Source organism: Panthera leo, chromosome A2 (genome assembly GCF_018350215.1).
Source record: "Panthera leo isolate Ple1 chromosome A2, P.leo_Ple1_pat1.1, whole genome shotgun sequence".
In the NCBI taxonomy this organism is placed as follows: domain Eukaryota; kingdom Metazoa; phylum Chordata; class Mammalia; order Carnivora; family Felidae; genus Panthera; species Panthera leo.
Window position 1 is genome coordinate 25,456,378 of NC_056680.1, and position 19,758 is coordinate 25,476,135.

Genomic DNA, 19,758 nt, shown 5'->3' on the forward strand with positions numbered 1-19,758 from the left:
TTCTCAAAGCTAGAACAAGCAATCCTAAAATTCACATGGAACCACAAAAGGCCCCGAATAGCCAAAGTAATTTTGAAGAAGAAGATCAAAGCAGGAGGCATCACAATCCCAGACTTTAGCCTCTACTACAAAGCTGTAATCATCAAGACAGTATGGTATTGGCACAAAAACAGACACATAGACCAATGGAATAGAATAGAAACCCCAGAACTAGACCCACAAACGTATGGCCAACTAATCTTTGACAAAGCAGGAAAGAATATCCAATGGAAAAAAGACAGTCTCTTTAACAAATGGTGCTGGGAGAATTGGACAGCAACATGCAGAAGGATGAAACTAGACCACTTTCTTACACCATTCACAAAAATAAACTCAAAATGGATAAAGGACCTGAATGTGAGACAGGAAACCATCAAAACCCTAGAGGAGAAAGCAAGAAAAAACCTCTCTGACCTCAGCTGCAGCAACTTCTTACTTGACACATCTCCAAAGGCAAGGGAATTAAAAGCAAACATGAACTATTGGGACCTCATGAAGATAAAAAGCTTCTGCACTGCAAAGGAAACAACCAACAAAACTAAAAGGCAACCAACGGAATGGGAAAAGATATTTGCAAATGACATATTGGACAAAGGGCTAGTATCCAAAATCTATAAAGAGCTCAGCAAACTCCACACCCAAAAAACAAATAATCCAGTGAAGAAATGGGCAGAAAACATGAATAGACACTTCTCTAAAGAAGATATCCAGATGGCCAACAGGTACATGAAAAGATGCTCAACGTCGCTCCTCATCAGGGAAATACAAATCAAAACCACACTCAGATATCACCTCACGCCAGTCAGAGTGGCTCAAATGAACAAATCAGGAGACTATAGATGCTGGAGAGGATGTGGAGAAACGGGAACCCTCTTGCACTGTTGGTAGGAATGCAAACTGGTGCAGCTGCTCTGGAAAACAGTGTGGAGGTTCCTCAAAAAATTAAAAATAGATCTACCCTATGACCCAGCAATAGCACTGCTAGGAATTTACCCAAGGGATACAGGAGTGCTTATGCATAGGGGCACTTGTACGCCAATGTTTATAGCAGCATTTTCAACAATAGTCAAATTATGGAAAGAGCCTAAATGTCCATCAACTGATGAATGGATAAAGAAATTGTGGTTTATATACACAATGGAATACTACGTGGCAATGAGAAAGAATGAAATACAGCCCTTTGTAGCAACGTGGATGGAACTGGAGAGTGTTATGCTAAGTGAAATAAGTCATACAGAGAAAGACAGATACCATGTTTTCACTCTTATGTGGATCTTGCGAAACTTAACAGAAGGCCATAGGGGAGGGGAAGGAAAAAAAAAAGAGGTTAGAGAGGGAGGGAGCCAAACCAAAAGAGACTCTTAAAAACTGACAATAAACTGAGGGTTGATGGGGGGTGGGAAGGAGGGGAGGGTGGGTGTTGGGTATTAAGGAGGGCAACTGTTGGGATGAGCACTGGGTGTTGTATGGAAACCAATTTGATAATAGATTTCATATTTTAAAAAAAAGTCAATGTTAACATGCCATTCACATTCATATACTCAAAAAGCAAAGCCATATAAAGCATCTTGACAGGTTCAGAAAAAGCATTTAACAAAATCCAAAGCCCATTCCTGATTTTTAAAAAATCTCAGCAAACTAGGAAGAGAAGAGGCCTTCATTGGGGCACATGGGTGGCTCAGTCAGTTAAGCGTCCAACTTCGACTCAGGTCATGATTTCACCGTTCATGGGTTCAAGCCCCACGTTGGGCTTTGTGCTGACAGCTCAGAGCCTGCAGCCTGCTTCGAATTCTGTGTCTCCCTCTCTTTCTCTGCCGCTCCCCACTTGCTGTCTCTCTCACTCAAAAATGAATAAACGTTCAAAAAAATTAAAAATTATTAAAAAAAAAAGAGGCCTTCATCAACTTGATAAAGGACATCGACAAAAAAAAAACAAAACACACAGCTAATATCATACTTAATCATTAAATGCTGAATGCTATCCTTTTAGATCAGGAACAAAACAGTGATGTCCTTTCTCACCAGCACTATTCAACATTGTACTGGAGGTTCTAGCCAGTGCAATCAGGCAAGAAAAATTAAATTCATCTACTGGAAAGAAGTAAAATAGTCAATATTCATAGGTGTAATAATCTTCTAAAAATATGATGGAATCTATAAAAAGAAAGCTACTAGAACTAGTAAATGAATTTATCAAGGTTATGGGATACAATATCACTATACAAAAATCAACTATATAGGAGTATTTTGAACTAAGCTTTTGAATGAAAAACTGAAAATTGAATTTTAAAACTGGTATCATTACATCAAAAATAAGACCAGCTTAGTGATAAATGTGACAGATGTAAAACATTTGTACCCTGAAAACCACAAAATATTGCTGAAATTAAAGAAGACATAAGTAATGGACAGATATATTTTGTTCATGGATCAGGGGGCAAAATTATTAAGGTATCACTTCTCTACCAATTTATCTATAGATTTAATACAACTGCAATCAAAATCCCATGAAGATTTTGTGTAGAAATTCACAAACTTGCTTCTTCAAAAGATGTTGCTATGAAAATGAAAAGACCCGTCACAAAGTAGGGGGAGGGGAGGGGAAATGTTTGCAAACCATATATCTGAAAAAGAACTTGTATCAAGAATATAGAGAGAACTCTCAAAACTCAACCATTAGAAATTAAACAACTCGTTTTAAAAAGAGCAAAAGAATTTAGCAGAAACTTTACCAAAAAAAAAAAAAAAAGTATGTAGATGAATAAAAAGAACAAAGATAGATGTTCAATGCCATAGATCATCAGGGAAATGCAAATTAAAATCCCAATGAGATAAGAATATAAACCAATTAGAATGGCTAAAATTAAAAAGGCTGCCATACTACGTGCTGGGTAGGACGTGCAGAGAATGGAAATCATACACAGCTGGTGGAAGCAAATTGGTACAACCACTTCAGAAAAGTTTGGCAGTTTCTTAAAAAGGTAACCATTCACCTCATCATTCAAGTCCTAGGTGTTTACCCAAGAAGAAAGGATATATATGTCTATACAAAATGCTTATACATGAATGTTTATAGCAGCTTTATTTGTAATAGTCAAAAACTAGAAATGACCCAAATGTCCATCAACAGTTGAGTAGATAAGACTTTTTTGTTAGAGCCATATAATACTACTCAGCAATAAAAGGAATGAACTATCAATACATGTAACATGAACAAATCTCAAAACAATTATGCTGAGTAAAAGAAGTTAGATCCCTCTCTGCACAAGGAGCACGTCTCCTGCCACAGCCCCTTACTCTCTGAAAATGTACATGCATACCAAATTTGTCTTGACCCCTTCACTAGTCAGGAGCACGTCTCAGCTGCTAAGTTGACCACTTTTTGCAGCAGTGCTAAAACAACCAGAGAAACTGCCAATGAGACCCTCAGGAACTGGGCAGCCTCACTTATCCCTAGTCACAAATTCTAAATGAGTGCCATTTCAAGGGACATTGACACAGCAGCTAAATTCAGTGGGGTTGCGGCTGCCACAGCCAAATGGCTGGCTCTGGGGCTGGGATTTGGACTGTGTTCGGGAGCCTTATCACTGGTTATGTCAGGAACTTTTCTTTGAAGCAACAGCTCTTCTCGTATGTCATTCTGGGCTTTGCCCTCTCAGAGGCCATGGGGCTCTTTTGCCTGATGGTAGCCTTTTTCATCCTCTTCACCATGTTAAGGAGTCCCCTCCACCACCCAGTTCTTTCTCCCATGTCTCATCTGCTCTGTATATTCCTTTTCCTGTATATCACCAGGCAGGCTGGGGAAAGTGGTTGGCTCAGGGTTTGACAGAGGGGAAGACAAATACCGTATTAATAACACGTTAAGAAAAAAAAAGTCAGATCAAAAAAAGAAGTACATACTATATAATTCCATTTATATCAAACTCTAGAAATACAAACCAACATATAGTGACAGAACACACATCAGTGGTTTGGGGAGAGGGGCATGAAGGAGTGTGAAGGAGCATGAGGGAACTTTGGGAGGTGATGGGTATGTTCCTATCTCGACTGTGGTGATGGTTTTATGGGTGTATTCAAATGTCAAAACTTATCAAATTGTACACTTTAAATTTTAGCCTTCAGTTTATTATATGTCAATTATACTTCAATAAAGCTGTTTTTTTAAAAACACAAATTGCTGGGTTCTATCACCAGAGCCTCTGGCTATAAAAATATTTACCCATTTCATTAGATCAAAATCAATCATTTCAATAGTTTCCTACTGAAGTCTAAAAATCTATTCGCTTAATGGCAAGTGTGACAACTCTGGAATGTAAAGTTAACTATTTTTCTAAAGTACCTCAATCATTCTAGAAGTAATTTATGCTACAATGTATTCATACTGGTTAGTATGGGGAAACATGAGGAACAGGAAAAAAATGAAGGATCTATGAAGGTTAGCTTTCTACTGGCTAAACAGAAATGATATTATGATGACACAGAGAATGGGGAGGCACAAACAAACAAACCCAAAAGACAAAAAACAAAACCAGAAGAACCAAAGCCGAGTGGTGACACCAGTAAAATGGAATGAGAGCTCTGATTATTAGAAAACAATAATCTTAATTTGATTAGGCACAGCATAGCATTCAAGTAATGGGTAACAGAGAAAGGCTGGTATTCAAAAGTGGAAGTAAACCTGCAGAACAGGATATAGCTGAATTCTCCTGCCATCCTTTAACTATTTTAAACAAACTGGGAAGTGTAATTGAAAAAAAAAATTAGGAGCTCTATTTTATTAACAAGTACTAACTTCTATTGGCACAATAATAAATACCACAATTCAGCCAAGTTGTAGATGGCATATAAATACTATATCTTGGATACATGGAAAGATATTAAATTCTTAATGATAATTTAGTTACTAATACGAGTTAACATATTTTGTTATTTAGATATTTATCCATAGTTAGAGACTTTTTTTGTCTTCCTAAACTGTTTTTAGAAAACTAATATTGGGAAGTTAGTAATTAAGTTTTTCCCCAAGTTCTGTTAAAAGGAGAAAGTTAGTAAAATTCAGTTGTATACAAACAAATGAATTAAGTTATGAGCAAATGAAAACAAAAGGACAGATTTTAATGGAATTTCTTTTAAATGAACTGAAATATTTCATAGTGTACGTTCAAGATATTACCTAGTAACTCCAAAAAAGAATAACATCCAATATATTTTATTAATAAATTAAAATCCAAAGAATAGTATCATATACTTTAAAAAAAGAGATGAAGAAATAAGTAATTTGAGATTAAAAAAGGTTAAAAAAAAAGTAGTAAATAAGGGAGAATCTAACAATAACTATGTAGATTACTAAGCTAAAATTTTTTCATCAGAACATTTCATGAAATCAATACACTACCACGAAGGATATGAAATCACTTAATTATCTGTTATTACACTGGACTGTCCACTTGCTCATAGTAAACAGAAGACGGTTTTCATTTGAATTTTTAAAAATAAGTTAGGAAGTAAAAGAAATCTCATAATGCACAAGTTTCATTTATTATGTGTTTTTTCAAGCATTCCAACCTTACTCAGAAATAACACAAGATATCCAAGTGCTTTAAAATCCAAGGCCTTTAATTCACTTTTCAGTAATGGCCATAAATGCCTTCATAAAACCTCTTTTCCACTGAAAACAGAAGGCACTAGGCATTACATAACACCCTGAAAGCAGTGATTCCTTCTGATGCTGGTGGAGATAAACATTAAACGGTAGGTTTTAGATCTTAACAATGTCTCCTCAAAAAAAAAAAAAAAAAAAAAAGGCAACACTGAAAATCACACAAAAAATTGTCACTAGTCAGTCTTTCTCAGGTTCCCAATCCAATTTTAAGTTATTTTTACAAATACATAATTTGAAATTAATAAACCAGGTAAGTATGATAATGGTTTTCAACATGTGTTAGGTTTTAGTTAAATATGAAGATACTGTTATTGTGCTACTTGGCATCCTTTGTTACTCATTAGCTGTGCAAAATAAACGTGAAATGATACATCCTGTAGTGGTATAATTTAAAAGATCCTTGATATGACACTAAGGACTTCCAAATTCTGGCCACAAACTGTATATAAATTGTAAGATTATTAAAATACCCCTTTTTGAAAAATAATAAGATGACGATTTATACCTAAATAAGGTTTCCCAGAAAGATATGAAATACTTTAGCATATAAAAGTAGTTGCCCCTTTTCCATAAAGACAATGTTGTTTCACAAAATAACTCATATGGATCCAAGGCAAATGATTTCTTTCAAATGCCATATTCTCTCTATGACTTTGAGGTATGCTTCAAGAGACTGTATCCATGAGAAAAGGGCACATTTGGGTATAAGACCACAGTTACAAACACAAGGAGGCTTTCTGGGTCAGAAGTGCCCTTAAGAGTTGCATTAACAGAAAACAAGAGATAGCTTCTGAAGTCATTTCTATTACAAACACATAACAACTAAATTTGGTTACTTAGAGGGTAATTCAAGACACAGCTATTTACATATGTGCTATGTCATGTGTGGCTATTTTAAATAGTGGCTTCTGGAGGACACTCCTACTCAAACACAAACCAAACAACTGTACTCTACCAAACCACAATCTTCTATTTTTGGCAAGGTAGCACAGTTTAAACAAAACAAAACAAAAACACACAAAACAACAACAACAAACTAGCTCTAACAGCGATTTAGGCAAAATTCCCCATGTCTAACAACAGTAGGGAAAGTGTTCAGAGAAATATGAATTTGGGGGGAAAAAAGTTCCATACTAAACAAATAATGCTGAAAATTAATCTTACAATCACCCAAATGACTATAACATAAAAGGTTTATGAATGCCTTTGAAATAAGAATAGTTCAGTTTTAAAAATAGCTGATTATGAGTTTTACAATTAGAGTGTCTCTGAAAAACATACAAGCTAATTAACTTAAACAGGTCCAACCAGTAAATGATAAGAGGAAATAAACCCTTCCATAATTAATGCCAGATGCTTTCTTGCCTTTGGAGAAAGTGGTAAGATTAAATTTGAAATGGTATAGAATATACTGAAATGAAACTTACATGACCACTGAAAAAAATCACCCACCAGGGCACTAACAATAAACATGATGGGAGGCAAGAAATGTATTTTTAAGCAATGATTACTCAGAAGAATGCCTTGTAAAATTATGTATCATAATCAAGAAAAAGCTTCAAGAGTAGCAGCTGGGCTTTGTGAAACATGTAGGACAACAGAAGGCACTACAAAAGCATTAATCACTTCTAACTACAGTTGGACAGTTCAGTATTTTCCTTCTTCTTAAGAAGAGAGCCAGTGTGAATGTTATTTTTATATATCCCCCTGAGTTTTAACATGATTGGGCAAAGCAGCACCAATTTAAAAAAATATCTGCAGTGCCAGCACTGCAGTTTGGAATCACTTATACTGATGGCCCCACAGGTCTCTCATAAGAGCACTTTAGAACATGATTAAAAATATAGAAATGCCTCTCGGTGTTTCAATATTAAAGTGGAACCACCACAGATGTCCATTTTTAAAAATAATGCACTAAGAAGGTCTGTTTAGTCAGTATAGTCTTTCCACCCTGTAGCTAGCATTCACGGCTATTTTCCACGCTGAGACATCTCTTTTGCGCGTCGGGTTGAAATGTCAGTATGCTTCATGGTGCACAATCCTTTTCGGCTGGAAAATCCTGGCAAATATCATGTCATGCCCGTTTTGAGCAGTATGCCTTGTAGGTCCTCTGGCAACGCTAAGATAATTGCATCTATGTGTGTCCGTAACTTTTCCATAGTGTCAGGTTTCACAGGTAAATGTTCTCGATCAGCCTGCAACTACATAAGGAACATTTGGAAGCATTTAAATTATCCTCTGAGTCTGTACTAGGACATTATATTCCCTAAATGAACAGTTTTATGATCTAATGATTGGAAGATTCAAACTTATACCAGAATTTATAGAAACTGTAAAAAAGCAAAGAATATGCCATTTAAACAATATATTGCTGGCTCAATAAAAGACTTCTATGTAAATTAATAGATAATACCTATAAGTACAATGTGGTATTAAATATAAATGACAATTTTTTTTTCTTAAGTTTACTTATTTATTGAGAAAGAGAGAGAGAGAGAGAGAGAGAGGGAATCCCGAGCAGGCTCCATGCTGTCAGCACAGAATCCGATGTGGGGCTTGATCTCAGAAATTGTGAGATCATGACCTGAGCGTAAATCAAGAGTTGGATGGATGCTTAACCGACTGAGCCACCCAAGGCGTCCTGACGATGTTTCTTGTAGAGCTCAGTAGACCCCTTATAAATATTTTTTAAAATAATATGGCACCATTATGATCTGTTTGAGTGACCAAGTATTTTCACTCAGATCTACCATCAATTGACCAATCTTAAGTCCTCTCATTTAAAAAGCTACTTTGGCAACGTATCATGAACTATCACCTCAGCTGTGAGAAAAATATCGTCATGGATCTTTGCTGTTTTGGCTACGTACCAGCTTGTTTTTTAGCTTCAATACAAGGTCAACTGTTTCTACCTCTGTGTGTTTCTGGGTCCAGAGAAGTAAGTCCTAGAAGAATAAACAAATCCCAAATCAACAAATAACCAAATGACTTCTCAAACTGCTCTATTTTAACAGGCAAGGCTACTGACAAGGAAGGATAGGAAGGAAAAGGAGAACAGAGTATATAAATCAGATACAGCATTACAGTACAAGAATAATTCTGTAGATAATATTCTAACAACACTAATTAGATCATTTTTGGCATTAGCTAGAACAACTGTCTAATACTTTCAAGTAAAACAAAATATAAAACTCGTGTCTGAGATAGCCCTTTTACATCAATAAAGAAAAAACTGCAATTCAAAGTATAATACTAACGCCCATCCCTACTAAGTAGTGCATATTTCAATTTATAAGGAACAAATTAAGATACTTGTGAACATGAATATATTACTGGATATAAGCTTTTTATCTACAAATAAGTTCCTCCTGGGCTTCTCTGTAGTTGTCTTCATTGTATTCCTTCTCTCAACCACAGTCACTGGGAGTTCACTCCAAGACTAGCCCACCTCAAGCTAAATAAAAATTAGACTATCCTTTATATTTTCACAAGTAGCTTAATTTAAAATAGTCTGGTAACAAACTATAGATTATAAACAGTCAAAATACAGGAAAAAATTGTTAATAATAAAAATAAAAAATTGTTAATAAAGGTGCTCAGATCTGAATCTTGATTCTATCCAGTGGCATGCTGGTAAATATTTAACCACCAGTTCTCCAGGAAAAGTCTCTGGTTTATAGCATTTGCCAGTGTGGTGTAATACTCCCACTATAGCCAGTTTCAATCTACCAACCTGGGATCACTGAATGCAAAGCTGGGAAGAGATGTACACAGTCAGCTCCTGTGGGTCAGTGCAAGTGGACTCTAGCTCACTGCTGACTCCACCACTTAGCAGTGATATGATCTGAAGCAAGTCACTTAACTTACAATCTTTGGGGATCTCATAATGAAGATCATAGCACTCCCACTTCAATTAATTATTGTGTGGACTAAAAGACATTATTCATATAAAACACCTATACAGTCCTTGGCACATAGCACATGATCCAGAAAAGTTAGTTATTATTATTTACAAAGTAGTGGATATGGGTATAATCTCCCAGCTTCTAAGGATAATGTTATCTTTATTTTCAATAATTGTTAATCATCACACAAACATACTGTCTTCTAACCTCTTCACAAAGAACTTCTAAATGGAGTGCCTCCAATTTCTGGGTCATTTCCTTCCGCCGGGTCTTGAACCAACCATCAAAATTCGGAGATTTTAGAAAATGCCTATAAAAACAAATTTTAAAAATGCAAAGTTTGATTATGACTTACTTGTTCTCTTCAATACCTTTCCGAAACTACAGCTTGGATAACTGAAACAATGGAATTTTTTTTTTAAATATAAGTTTAAAGCCAGTTTTTTGTTTTTATTTTTTTAATGCTTATTTATTTTGAGAGAGAGAGAGAGAGAAAGTGCATGCAGCAGAGAAGGGGCAGACAGCAAGGGATAGAGAGAATCCCAAGTAGGCTCTGTGCTGACAGCAGAGCTCGATCCCATGAACCATGAGATCATGACCTGAGCTGAAATCAAGAGTCAGATGCTTAACCGACTGAGCCACTTCAGGTGCTCCTTTGTTTTGTTTTTATTTTAATTTAATTTATTTATTTTTTAACATTTATTTATTTTTGAGAGACAGAGAGAGACAGAGTATGAGCAGGGGAGGGACAGAGAGACAGGGAGACACAGAATCCGAAGCAGGCTCCAGGCTCCTAGCTGTCAGCACAGAGCCCGACGCAGGGCTCGGACTCACAAACCACGAGATCATGACCTGAGCTGAAGTCGGACACTTAACCGACTGAGCCACCCAGGCGCCCCTGTTTTGTTTTTAAATAAAGCTCTACAGATGGGTGAAAAAGAAGAAAAAAAAAATGACCAACCGGTAAAGTCCAATCCAATCGCCTTTTATTCTAGAGGTCAGCTGAGGTCCTGTTTTCTCAAGTGTTTTCATAAATTCTTCTGGAAGGAATTGTCTTAATTGGGGTGGACTCTAGAAATTAGGACATACTGATTTAAAAATCAGAAATAGATATATTCACAAAAGTTAATTACAGTTAGAGAACTCAAATAGGAATTTAACTGAATAAGTTATACCTTCCATGGAGAGATGCTTTTCTGCAAAGGCATCAAGCTTGCCACGTATCTTTCCTAAAACCAAGAAAAAAATTAATCAAAGTTAGGCATTCTTACCTAGAGAGTCTTCAAAACCATTTAAACAGACCGACCTGAAAGAAATGGGTTTCTAAGTTTTCCATCATGCGCTCTTTCAATGGACAGCAGCAGTGCCATCACAGCCCACGACAGACATAGCAAAACTTAGATTGAATTGAGAAGTCAGACTTTCAGTAAGAATTTAACTAAATCTTAGATAATCCAAGGGTCTGCATAATCATTAGCCTTATTGGGGGAGTATGTGCCAGAAAATGTATTCAACATTTTACATGCATGATCTCTTTTAATCCTTGCAAACATCCCATGTGGCAGTAATTACTGGAAAACAGGCTTTGAAAGGCTGAATAACCTGCTCATGGTCACACAGCCTGAACCTGAATTCCGGTGTATTGACTTTAGCCCATGCCTTTAAGGACTGCAGTAAAGTTCATTTTACTTAGACAGACAGATTTAAATGGAACAAAATTAATTAACACGCATAGAACAAGAAAGACTATTTCATCTCAAAATGTAATACCAAAGATCTCCATGTTGCTCCCATATAATATCACAGATAGATTATGTTAGTAACTACATGGAATCTCTCTCTGATGCAGTATCCAGACTAGGACCACATTATGGTACTGTCGGATACTGTGAATCATCTTTTAGTATTTTAATACGTTATTCCACTAAATTTCATAGAATACCCATATCATCTAGCCATTTCCATATTGAGTGCTATCAGATGCCAGACTGAGGAAAAGATAATGAACAAGACAGACAAGGCCCCTGTCATCATGGAGCTACCAGTGGATATCATACCAAACTGTGCTCAAGAAAATAATATCAGAGAAAGAAGCTCCAGGTTAACTTTCTTTTAAGGTGCAAATGCAATAATCATATAACATTTCACAATTATCTCATTTAAGATTCACAACAACCCTGAAAGATATTTAGGAAAAGTGGAATTAGTCACTTTTACAGTAAAAGAAAATGAGTGTCAGTGAAAGGAAGTGACTTGCCAAAGTCACAAAGTTAATATTAGAACAGAGTCCAGGTCTCCTGCAAATCACTCTATTTTTAATCACCAAACACATGAGCAAGCCAAACAACTTAAGGTTTTTGTGAATGGGAAAAACATGCATATAGCCTTCAACAAATCATTAAACAAAAATATATGTTAACTTACTAATGGAATGATGAAACTTTGTGTCAGTTCCAAAAAATAGCGACGGAGAATAACACTTTGAGCCTCAGAAGGACGTTTCTGTTGTACGCCCTTAAAAGAAAAAGCAATGAGAACATAGATTCTAGTGTAAGGGAATATAAAACAGTGGATAATTATAGTAGCTCAACTGATATGTAAACATGTATTTTACTTGATTAAAAAAAAACAAAACCAGAACTTCACCTTGAAGTAATTTAACCTAAAGTTCATTATGCAATATCCTGTGGAAAAAAATCCTTAGAGTAAAATATCACATGTTCATCCTGTGATATTTACTTAAAGTATCAGTTTACAATGAATGGTCTTTACTTCATACTTGCTGTATTAGTATTATTTACATTTCCCAAAAAAATGGTAACTATCTCCTGTTAGGTGCTAAACTACCTCATGGAAGAAGAGTACATTACTTTTTCACTGTAACTCCCAAGTTTCTAGAAAGACTGGCACTATTTGGTAACTGCAGCCCCACATTTCAAGCCCATAACTTTTGCTGCTTTAGTCTCCTGATTTTTATGAAGCTTTGGTTCAAAAGAAAGACCTCATTTCATATCATTACACCTAACTCACATGCTGCCTAACTGGATATTGCATACCTGAACAAGGAAATTTAAATTAATAATATGAGCAAGTAATTACCTTCTGTAATTGTTTTATGATCTCTTCATCTCTATTTAGATATGGCTTATAAGAAGTATAAACTCCTAAGAAGTAAATGAAAGAAAATAAGGTGAACAGTAAGACCCAGGTACTCATTTAAGTATATATTTAAAAATAATTTTAAAAAAATAAAAATTAATACCAGGTTTAGAATCCAGAGTCTTTAGGTTCTTCAATTTTTTCACTTTAACCTGCTTAGGAATTTCACCTGAAGGAAACATCATAAAGATTCTTACACTATTCAAGTTTTACACATTATAAAACTGGAATTTTATCAGATTAAGAATTGTCTTTTTATTACTTAGGGATCTTGTAGCTAAAGCATTCTTTAGAGTTTTATTTTATTATTTATTTATTTTTAAGAGAGTTAGCAAGCAGAGGAGAGGGGCAGAGGGAAAGAAAGAGAGAACCTTAAGGAGGCTCCAAGCTCAGCACAGAGCCCAACACAGGGCTTGATCTCATGACCCCAGAATCATGACCTGAGTCGAAATCAAGAGTCAGATGCTCACTCAACTGACTGAGCCACGCAGGCGCCCCATGAAGTATTGTTAATATCAAATAGTATTGAAGAGTTTATTCCTGGTACTTTAAAACTGGATAAAGGGAATGTGGGATTATTATAGTATTACAGAAACAATGTGTGTAAATTACATAAAATGGGTATTTGATCTTTCATTAATATCTATCATTACTCAAAATTTTTCCTTTTGTCACTCAACTTATAATTTAAAATCTTTGTGCCAAATACATGAAATTGAAAATCTATGTGGCAAATATTAATAAAATACCCCTTGAAGAGTAAATGGAATTATAAGGAACTCCTTAGTATGCAGATATAGTATTCAAAAGTGTTTTTCAGACATCTCCCCAAATTGTTTTTGCACTGTAGAAACTTACACTGCCACCAAGTGGTGACAGTGTATGCCACAACCACAGGTCTGAGGCACAGATGGACAGGACTCCTGAGCAGGACTGCTGTGACAACTTGCACAGCATATGCTGGGGTTCTGGTTTTGGGGTCAAGGGAAGCTGCAATCTAAATAACTCTCTCATCAGCAGAAAAATGCCTCAAGTTAAGCACTTAGAAGCATCAACAGCACACTAGACTTATCAGACTTTTTCTTTTCCTTTCTCTGTCCTACTCTCTGCCTAAGAGTAAGAAGACCTAAAAACTGAAAGACAACCTAGAGATTACCTAATTCAAGGCTCTAAATTGACACAATATTTTTGTTTACATTGTTATGTACATCAAACTGCTATCTAAAGTTATCTCTGGGGTTGAAATTACAGGAACACAGAGCACTTGCGCTTGTAATCTTATATCATTAAAGAATTTTAAGACCACGTACTGTGGTAAAACAGGTATTCTATAAACTCTCTACTTTGAAATAATTTCAATTTTACAGAAAAGCTGCAGTATGATAAAGGTGATACTCTAATTTTATCAATTGTCCCAATAATAACTTTAAACAGACCCTTGTTATAGAAGTCAATATCATGGATACACAGGCTAATTTTTTTTCATTGATTCAGTAAATGTCAGTAAACGCAAGATACTGGAAATAAAAAATAAAACAACTAGTTCCTGGCATCAAATATTCACAATCTAATGGCAAAGTAAGATAAATCGACACACATGACAATACGAAAGGATATACACTTGGATAAAATTATGAACAAGATACTATGGAAACACAAAAGAGTGTTTTGGCCAAACAGGAGCAAAAAAATTATCGAGGTTTCCTAAAGGAAGTGATATGTAAGCAGTCTTATAAGAGAAATAAAAAGTTATCCAAGGGAAAAAGACCTTTTTAGGTAGAGTTAAGTCCAGAAGCATAAAGAGCATGTTGCCTTTATAAAGAGTTATACATATGGTAAGGATAGTAATAGCCACCATTTACTCAATCTTATCTGTGCCAGTCCTGGGCTCTGAATACTGTACGAATGATTGCATTTAACCTTCACAAAGAAGTATATTTTATCATGACCATTTCACAGATGAAAAAACTAAGGCATGGATAAAACAAACTTGGTAGGCCACCAACACTGGCTCTTTATTGCCATTATCCACCCTCATTGGTCAATGTCCCATTTAGACAGGTTGTTAGCTCTAGAGGAACAACTTGTCCAAGGACACACAGATAACATGCTTGAACCGGGATATGAAATAAAGCAGTCTAACCCCCTGAGCCATCACTCTTATCCACTACACTACAAAGGTAGGAATGGAGAGTATGCTAAGAAGGGCAAGAGATAAAGCTAGAGAGGTATTCAAAGGTCAGATCAAGAGGAACTATAAAGATGTCTGACATCTAAGGTGACTGAGAGATTGAAAGCATGGGCGCGGGGGATGGTGGTTAGGGACAATGAGCTGACAGGATCAAATCTGCACTTAACATACTCCCTGACACCAGGTGGTAATAATGTAAGCCACACTGCAGATCTGAGCCACAGATGGACAGAACTCCTGAGCAGGGCTGCTGTGTTGCACAAAGGAGTTTGAGGTGGAAGAGAAAAGCCTATAGGATAAAATAGAAGCATTGTGGAGTACTGCTCCTGGGTAGAAACAGAACCTGAAGCAAGACACGTGCAGCAAGGAAAGAGAAGAGAGGGAGCTACTGGAGCTCCGTGGAGGAGGTAAAACAAGAGGCTATGGGGACAGCCTGAGAGAACAGCACTGTCCAGAAACGCCCAGGTTTCCAGAATATTTTTGATTCATTAGCCCATAGTTTTTACTCTGTCAACATATTTTATCTATTCCCATGTACTAATTCTTATGAGAATGTCTCTCATCTTGAATCTTGTGGTTGTGCTTTCCAGAGTTCAGAGTAGCTTCTCACCACAAGATGTGTAAAACTTTTTTCCCCGTAATAAGTGCAGAATACTATTTAACTATACAGATAACTACTTTCAAGTTATTTATCTGCCTCTGACCCCAAGAACCCAAAGAATAGCATGTATAAAACCACAATGGTTTGACTAAGTCTAAGTATTTCTGTACTTATTTTCTGTTTCTTTCTGCTCTAATTCACAAAGTACTTGCAATTCCTCTATCCACCAACACTATTTATTAACATATTATTTCCTGAAACTCACTGTGCAAAAAGAACTGAGTATCAGAGGGGGAGAAAAGTTCAGCATCAGGTTTTGTACATTCTTTATATTCAGTACATTCCGGCTAATAATGAAGATAGGTAGCATCCTTATCCATTTTTTTAAAAAGGTAAAAGACAAAAATAAACCCATGCAGCAATCTTCACTCACACGATTCCCCTCTGATTCATTGGACCTCATCAGGTGTAAGATGCATACTGATCTCTAACCCTAGCCACCATAATTCTTACACTGTAGTATGTAATAGATGAAAAGAACATTCATCATGAAGATACATTGCCTTTACAAAAAAAAAAAATTTTTTTTTAATGGATATTTGTCAGATGGCTTTGGGAAAAAAAAAGTGTCTGAAAATGAATTAAAGTCCTATAATTACAGACATTTATTTATTTATTTTTAAAGTTTTTTTTTATTTTTGACAGAGAGAGAGAGAGACAGAGCATGAGCTGGGGAGGGGCAGAGAGAGAGAGATACAGAACCCAAAGTAGGCTCCAGGCTCTGAGCTGTCAGCACAGAGCCCGACGCGGGGCTCAGACTCACAGACCGCGAGATCATGACCTGAGCCAAAGTCAGACGCTCAACCGACTGAGCCACCCAGGCGCCCCACAGATATTTAATTAAAAATACTTATTCAGTATCTGTTATGTACAATGCACATTAGAGAGGGGTTTAACATTATTAAAGTAATAGTCATCAATGCTGCACCTCTGTATATTGGCATGAGAATCTTTAGGTCAAATATTTTACTGTTAGTGAAATCACCACACCTAATGTCTGCTTAGAAATCATCAGTTTATAACCTGATCCAATATACACTAATAGAATTACTTTCTCTTTGAGGAATATTTGTAAAGTACCACCACCTTAACATTACGTTTCTCTATTTGACAGGATTTAGGTGAACTAAAACTAGGTATAAACCAGAAGAAATAATCCTTTTGCATCAGGAGGAATGATCCCTCTATAGGGTTAAAACTAAATGTATGTTTCTGGTAAAGCTGTCTCAGTTTTGCTGTGCCTTCCCTGCAAAAGAAAAGTTTTTCTGCAGTTTTACTGACCCTTTCAGAGAGTGTGTTTCATAACTTGTGCAGCATATGCAGTGGTCCTGGTCTTCATATCAATGAGCAGAAAAATGCCTCAATATATATACCCAACACTCATAAATTAAAAGATAAATGGATTTTCATGAATATGATACCAAAAGCAAGGGCAATAAAAGAACATACAGATAAACTGGACTCCATCAAAATTTAAAACTTTTGTGCATCAAAGGACACTATAAATGAAAGAATGACAAGGCAAATCACAGAAAGGAGAAAACATTTAAAAAGCATTTATCTGATAACGGATTGGTATCCAGAATATATAAAGAACTACAACTCAACAACAACACAGCAACCTGATTAAAAATCAGGCTAAGAACTTGAAAAGATAATTCTCCAAGGAAGATATACGGTTAGCTGGTAAACGCATGAAAAGGTGCTCAACATTACTAATCACTAGGGAAATGCAAATCAGAACCACAATAAGATACCACCTCACTCCCATTAGGATGGCTACCATCAAAAAATAACAAGTGTTGGCAAGGATGTGGAGAAATTGACACCTTTGTGCATTATTGGTGAGAATGGAAAGTAAAAAAAAAAAAAATGGCAGTTTCTCAAAAAAATTAAACACACATGACTACATGGTCTAACAAACCCACTTTGTGTTTATACTCAAACGAAGTTAAAAGTAGAGACTCAAAGAGATATTTGTACATCTATGTTCATAGAAGTATTGTTTGCAATAACTCAAAAGTAGAAGTAACCTAAGTGTCCACTGACAGATAAATGGATAAATAAAATGTGGTATATATATATACACAATGGAATATTATTTGGTCTTAAAGAAGTAAATTCTGACACATGCTACAATACCTGAGTAGTCAAATTCTTATCGACACAAAGTTACTAAAGGCTGGGGCATGGTGGCAGAGAGAGAAGTGGATGGCAAATTATTGTTTAATGGGTATAGAGTTTCAACTTTACAAGATAAAAAGGGCATTTGAGTATATGGTGGTGACTATAGTTCAACAATGCGAATGTACTTAATGCCACTAGACTATATACTTAAAAAATGGTTAAGATGGTAAATTTCATGTTATATTCATTTTACTTTTTTTTTAAAAAAAGGAATGCAATTCTTATGCACACTACAACATAAATGAACCCTGAAACAGTGAAATAGGTCAGACACCAAAGGGCAAAAGTCAACTTCACAGAAACAGTAATTAGAATAGAAGTTACCAGGGGTTGGGGGATGCGTTAATTGGGGAGTTATTGTTTAATAGATTTTGGATTTGGGTGAACTAAATCCAAATCCTTCTGTCTGAGATTATGAAGGAGTTCTGGAAATGGACAGTGGCAATGGCTGCACAGTATGAATATACTTAATGCCACTATATTATTTTTAAATGAATTACATACTTAAAAATAGTTACGATGGTAAATTTTATGTTATGTTTATTTTACCCACAAAAACAACTTTTAGGGTAAGTGGGGGAAAGTATCATAAACACTCTAAACGTAATGAAATTTTGCACTTCTGTTAAGACTTGTGCTCCTATACTGGGGCGCCTGGGTGGCTCAGTTAAGCGTTTGACTTTGGTTCAGGTCATGATCTTGTGGTCTGTGGGTTTGAGCCCCGTGTCGGGGCTCAAATAAATAAACATTAAAAAATATAAAAATAAAAATAAAAAAAACAGAAAAGACTTGTGCTCATATAAGACCTATGAGTCCCAGAAACAGTCAGACACTAAAGTCTTGACCCAAATCATTGAACTACCTCTGGTGTCTTTGTCCACAACATATTTTCTCTACTAATTGAACAAGGACCAAACTGAGGACACTGACAACCTCTAGCATTCACTCCTCACTGACCACTAAGGATCTATAAAGCATATGTTTCCACACACTGCCATCACTTTCTACAGAAAAAATGATACCTGATGAAGTGGTCCAAATAAGCTCATGATAGAAATAATGAGAAAGAATACATCAGCTCTTCTCTAAAGTACGCTGCTTAAAATAAAGTCTAATATTCCATACCTGCCCTCATCCCCACTTTGAAAAATAAATTCAAGAATTGTCCCCTCCCCTACCTTGGTCCTAGGTCTTACTTTTATTTTTATTTATTTTAGTTTTTTTAGAAGTTGATATGTTTTTAAAAATTTTTTTTAAATGTTTACTTATTTTTGACAGAAACAGAGCATGAGCAGGGGAGGGGCAGAGACAGAGAGGGAGACACAGAATCTGAAGCAGGCTCCAGGCTCTGAGCTGTCAGCATAGAGCCCGATGTGGGGCTTGAACTCACGAACTGTGAGATCATGAACTGATCCAAAGTCGGATACTTAACCAACTGAGCCACCCAGGTGCCCAATTTTTTTTAATGTTTATTTAGTTTTGAGAGAGAGAGAAGGGGAGGTGGCGTAGAGAGAGAGGGAGACAGAATCAGAAGCAGGTTCCAGGCTCTTGGCTGAGGGCACAGAGCCCAATGTGGGGCTTGAACTCACAATCTGCGAGATCGTGACCTGAGCTGACGTGGGATGCTTAACCAACTGAGCCACCCAGGCACCCTGGTCCTAGGTCTTGCTTTTAAATGGTTAACTTGAGGGGCGCCAGGGTGACTCAGTCGGTTAAAGCATCTGACCTCGGCTCATGTCATGATCTCACGGTTTGTGAGTTTGACCCTTCCTTGCATCAGGCTCTCTGCTCTCAGCACAGAGCCTGCTTTGGATCTTCGTCTCCCTCCCTCTCTCTCTGCCCCTCCCTTACTGGCTCTCTCTGTCTCAAAAACAAACATTAAAAAAATTGTTTTTAATTAAAAAAAATGGTGACTTCACTTGCCTGAAGAGGATTTTCAGAGTAGCAAGAATAT

The 19,758-nt window shown here is 36.3% G+C and overlaps 1 protein-coding gene and 1 pseudogene across 4 annotated transcripts in view; one reads left to right on the forward strand and one right to left on the reverse strand.

The window, feature by feature from the left end:
- The first annotated feature begins 3,095 nt into the window (after positions 1–3,095).
- On the forward strand, positions 3,096–3,865 carry LOC122213107 (annotated as a pseudogene).
- A 1,771-nt stretch (positions 3,866–5,636) lies between these two features.
- The window catches only part of DENND6A (DENN domain containing 6A), a 64,861-nt gene continuing 50,739 nt past the window's right edge, over positions 5,637–19,758 (reverse strand). For all 4 annotated transcript variants that reach the window (XM_042929749.1, XM_042929748.1, XM_042929750.1 and 1 more), the window contains 8 exons: positions 12,869–12,934; positions 12,706–12,770; positions 12,031–12,120; positions 10,782–10,835; positions 10,568–10,677; positions 9,814–9,916; positions 8,572–8,646; positions 5,637–7,902 (listed from right to left, as the gene is read on the reverse strand). In XM_042929749.1, the coding sequence (XP_042785683.1) occupies positions 7,771–7,902; positions 8,572–8,646; positions 9,814–9,916; positions 10,568–10,677; positions 10,782–10,835; positions 12,031–12,120; positions 12,706–12,770; positions 12,869–12,934 (695 nt within the window). In that variant the 3' untranslated portion in view covers positions 5,637–7,770. The remainder of the gene's footprint in view (positions 7,903–8,571; positions 8,647–9,813; positions 9,917–10,567; positions 10,678–10,781; positions 10,836–12,030; positions 12,121–12,705; positions 12,771–12,868; positions 12,935–19,758) is intronic.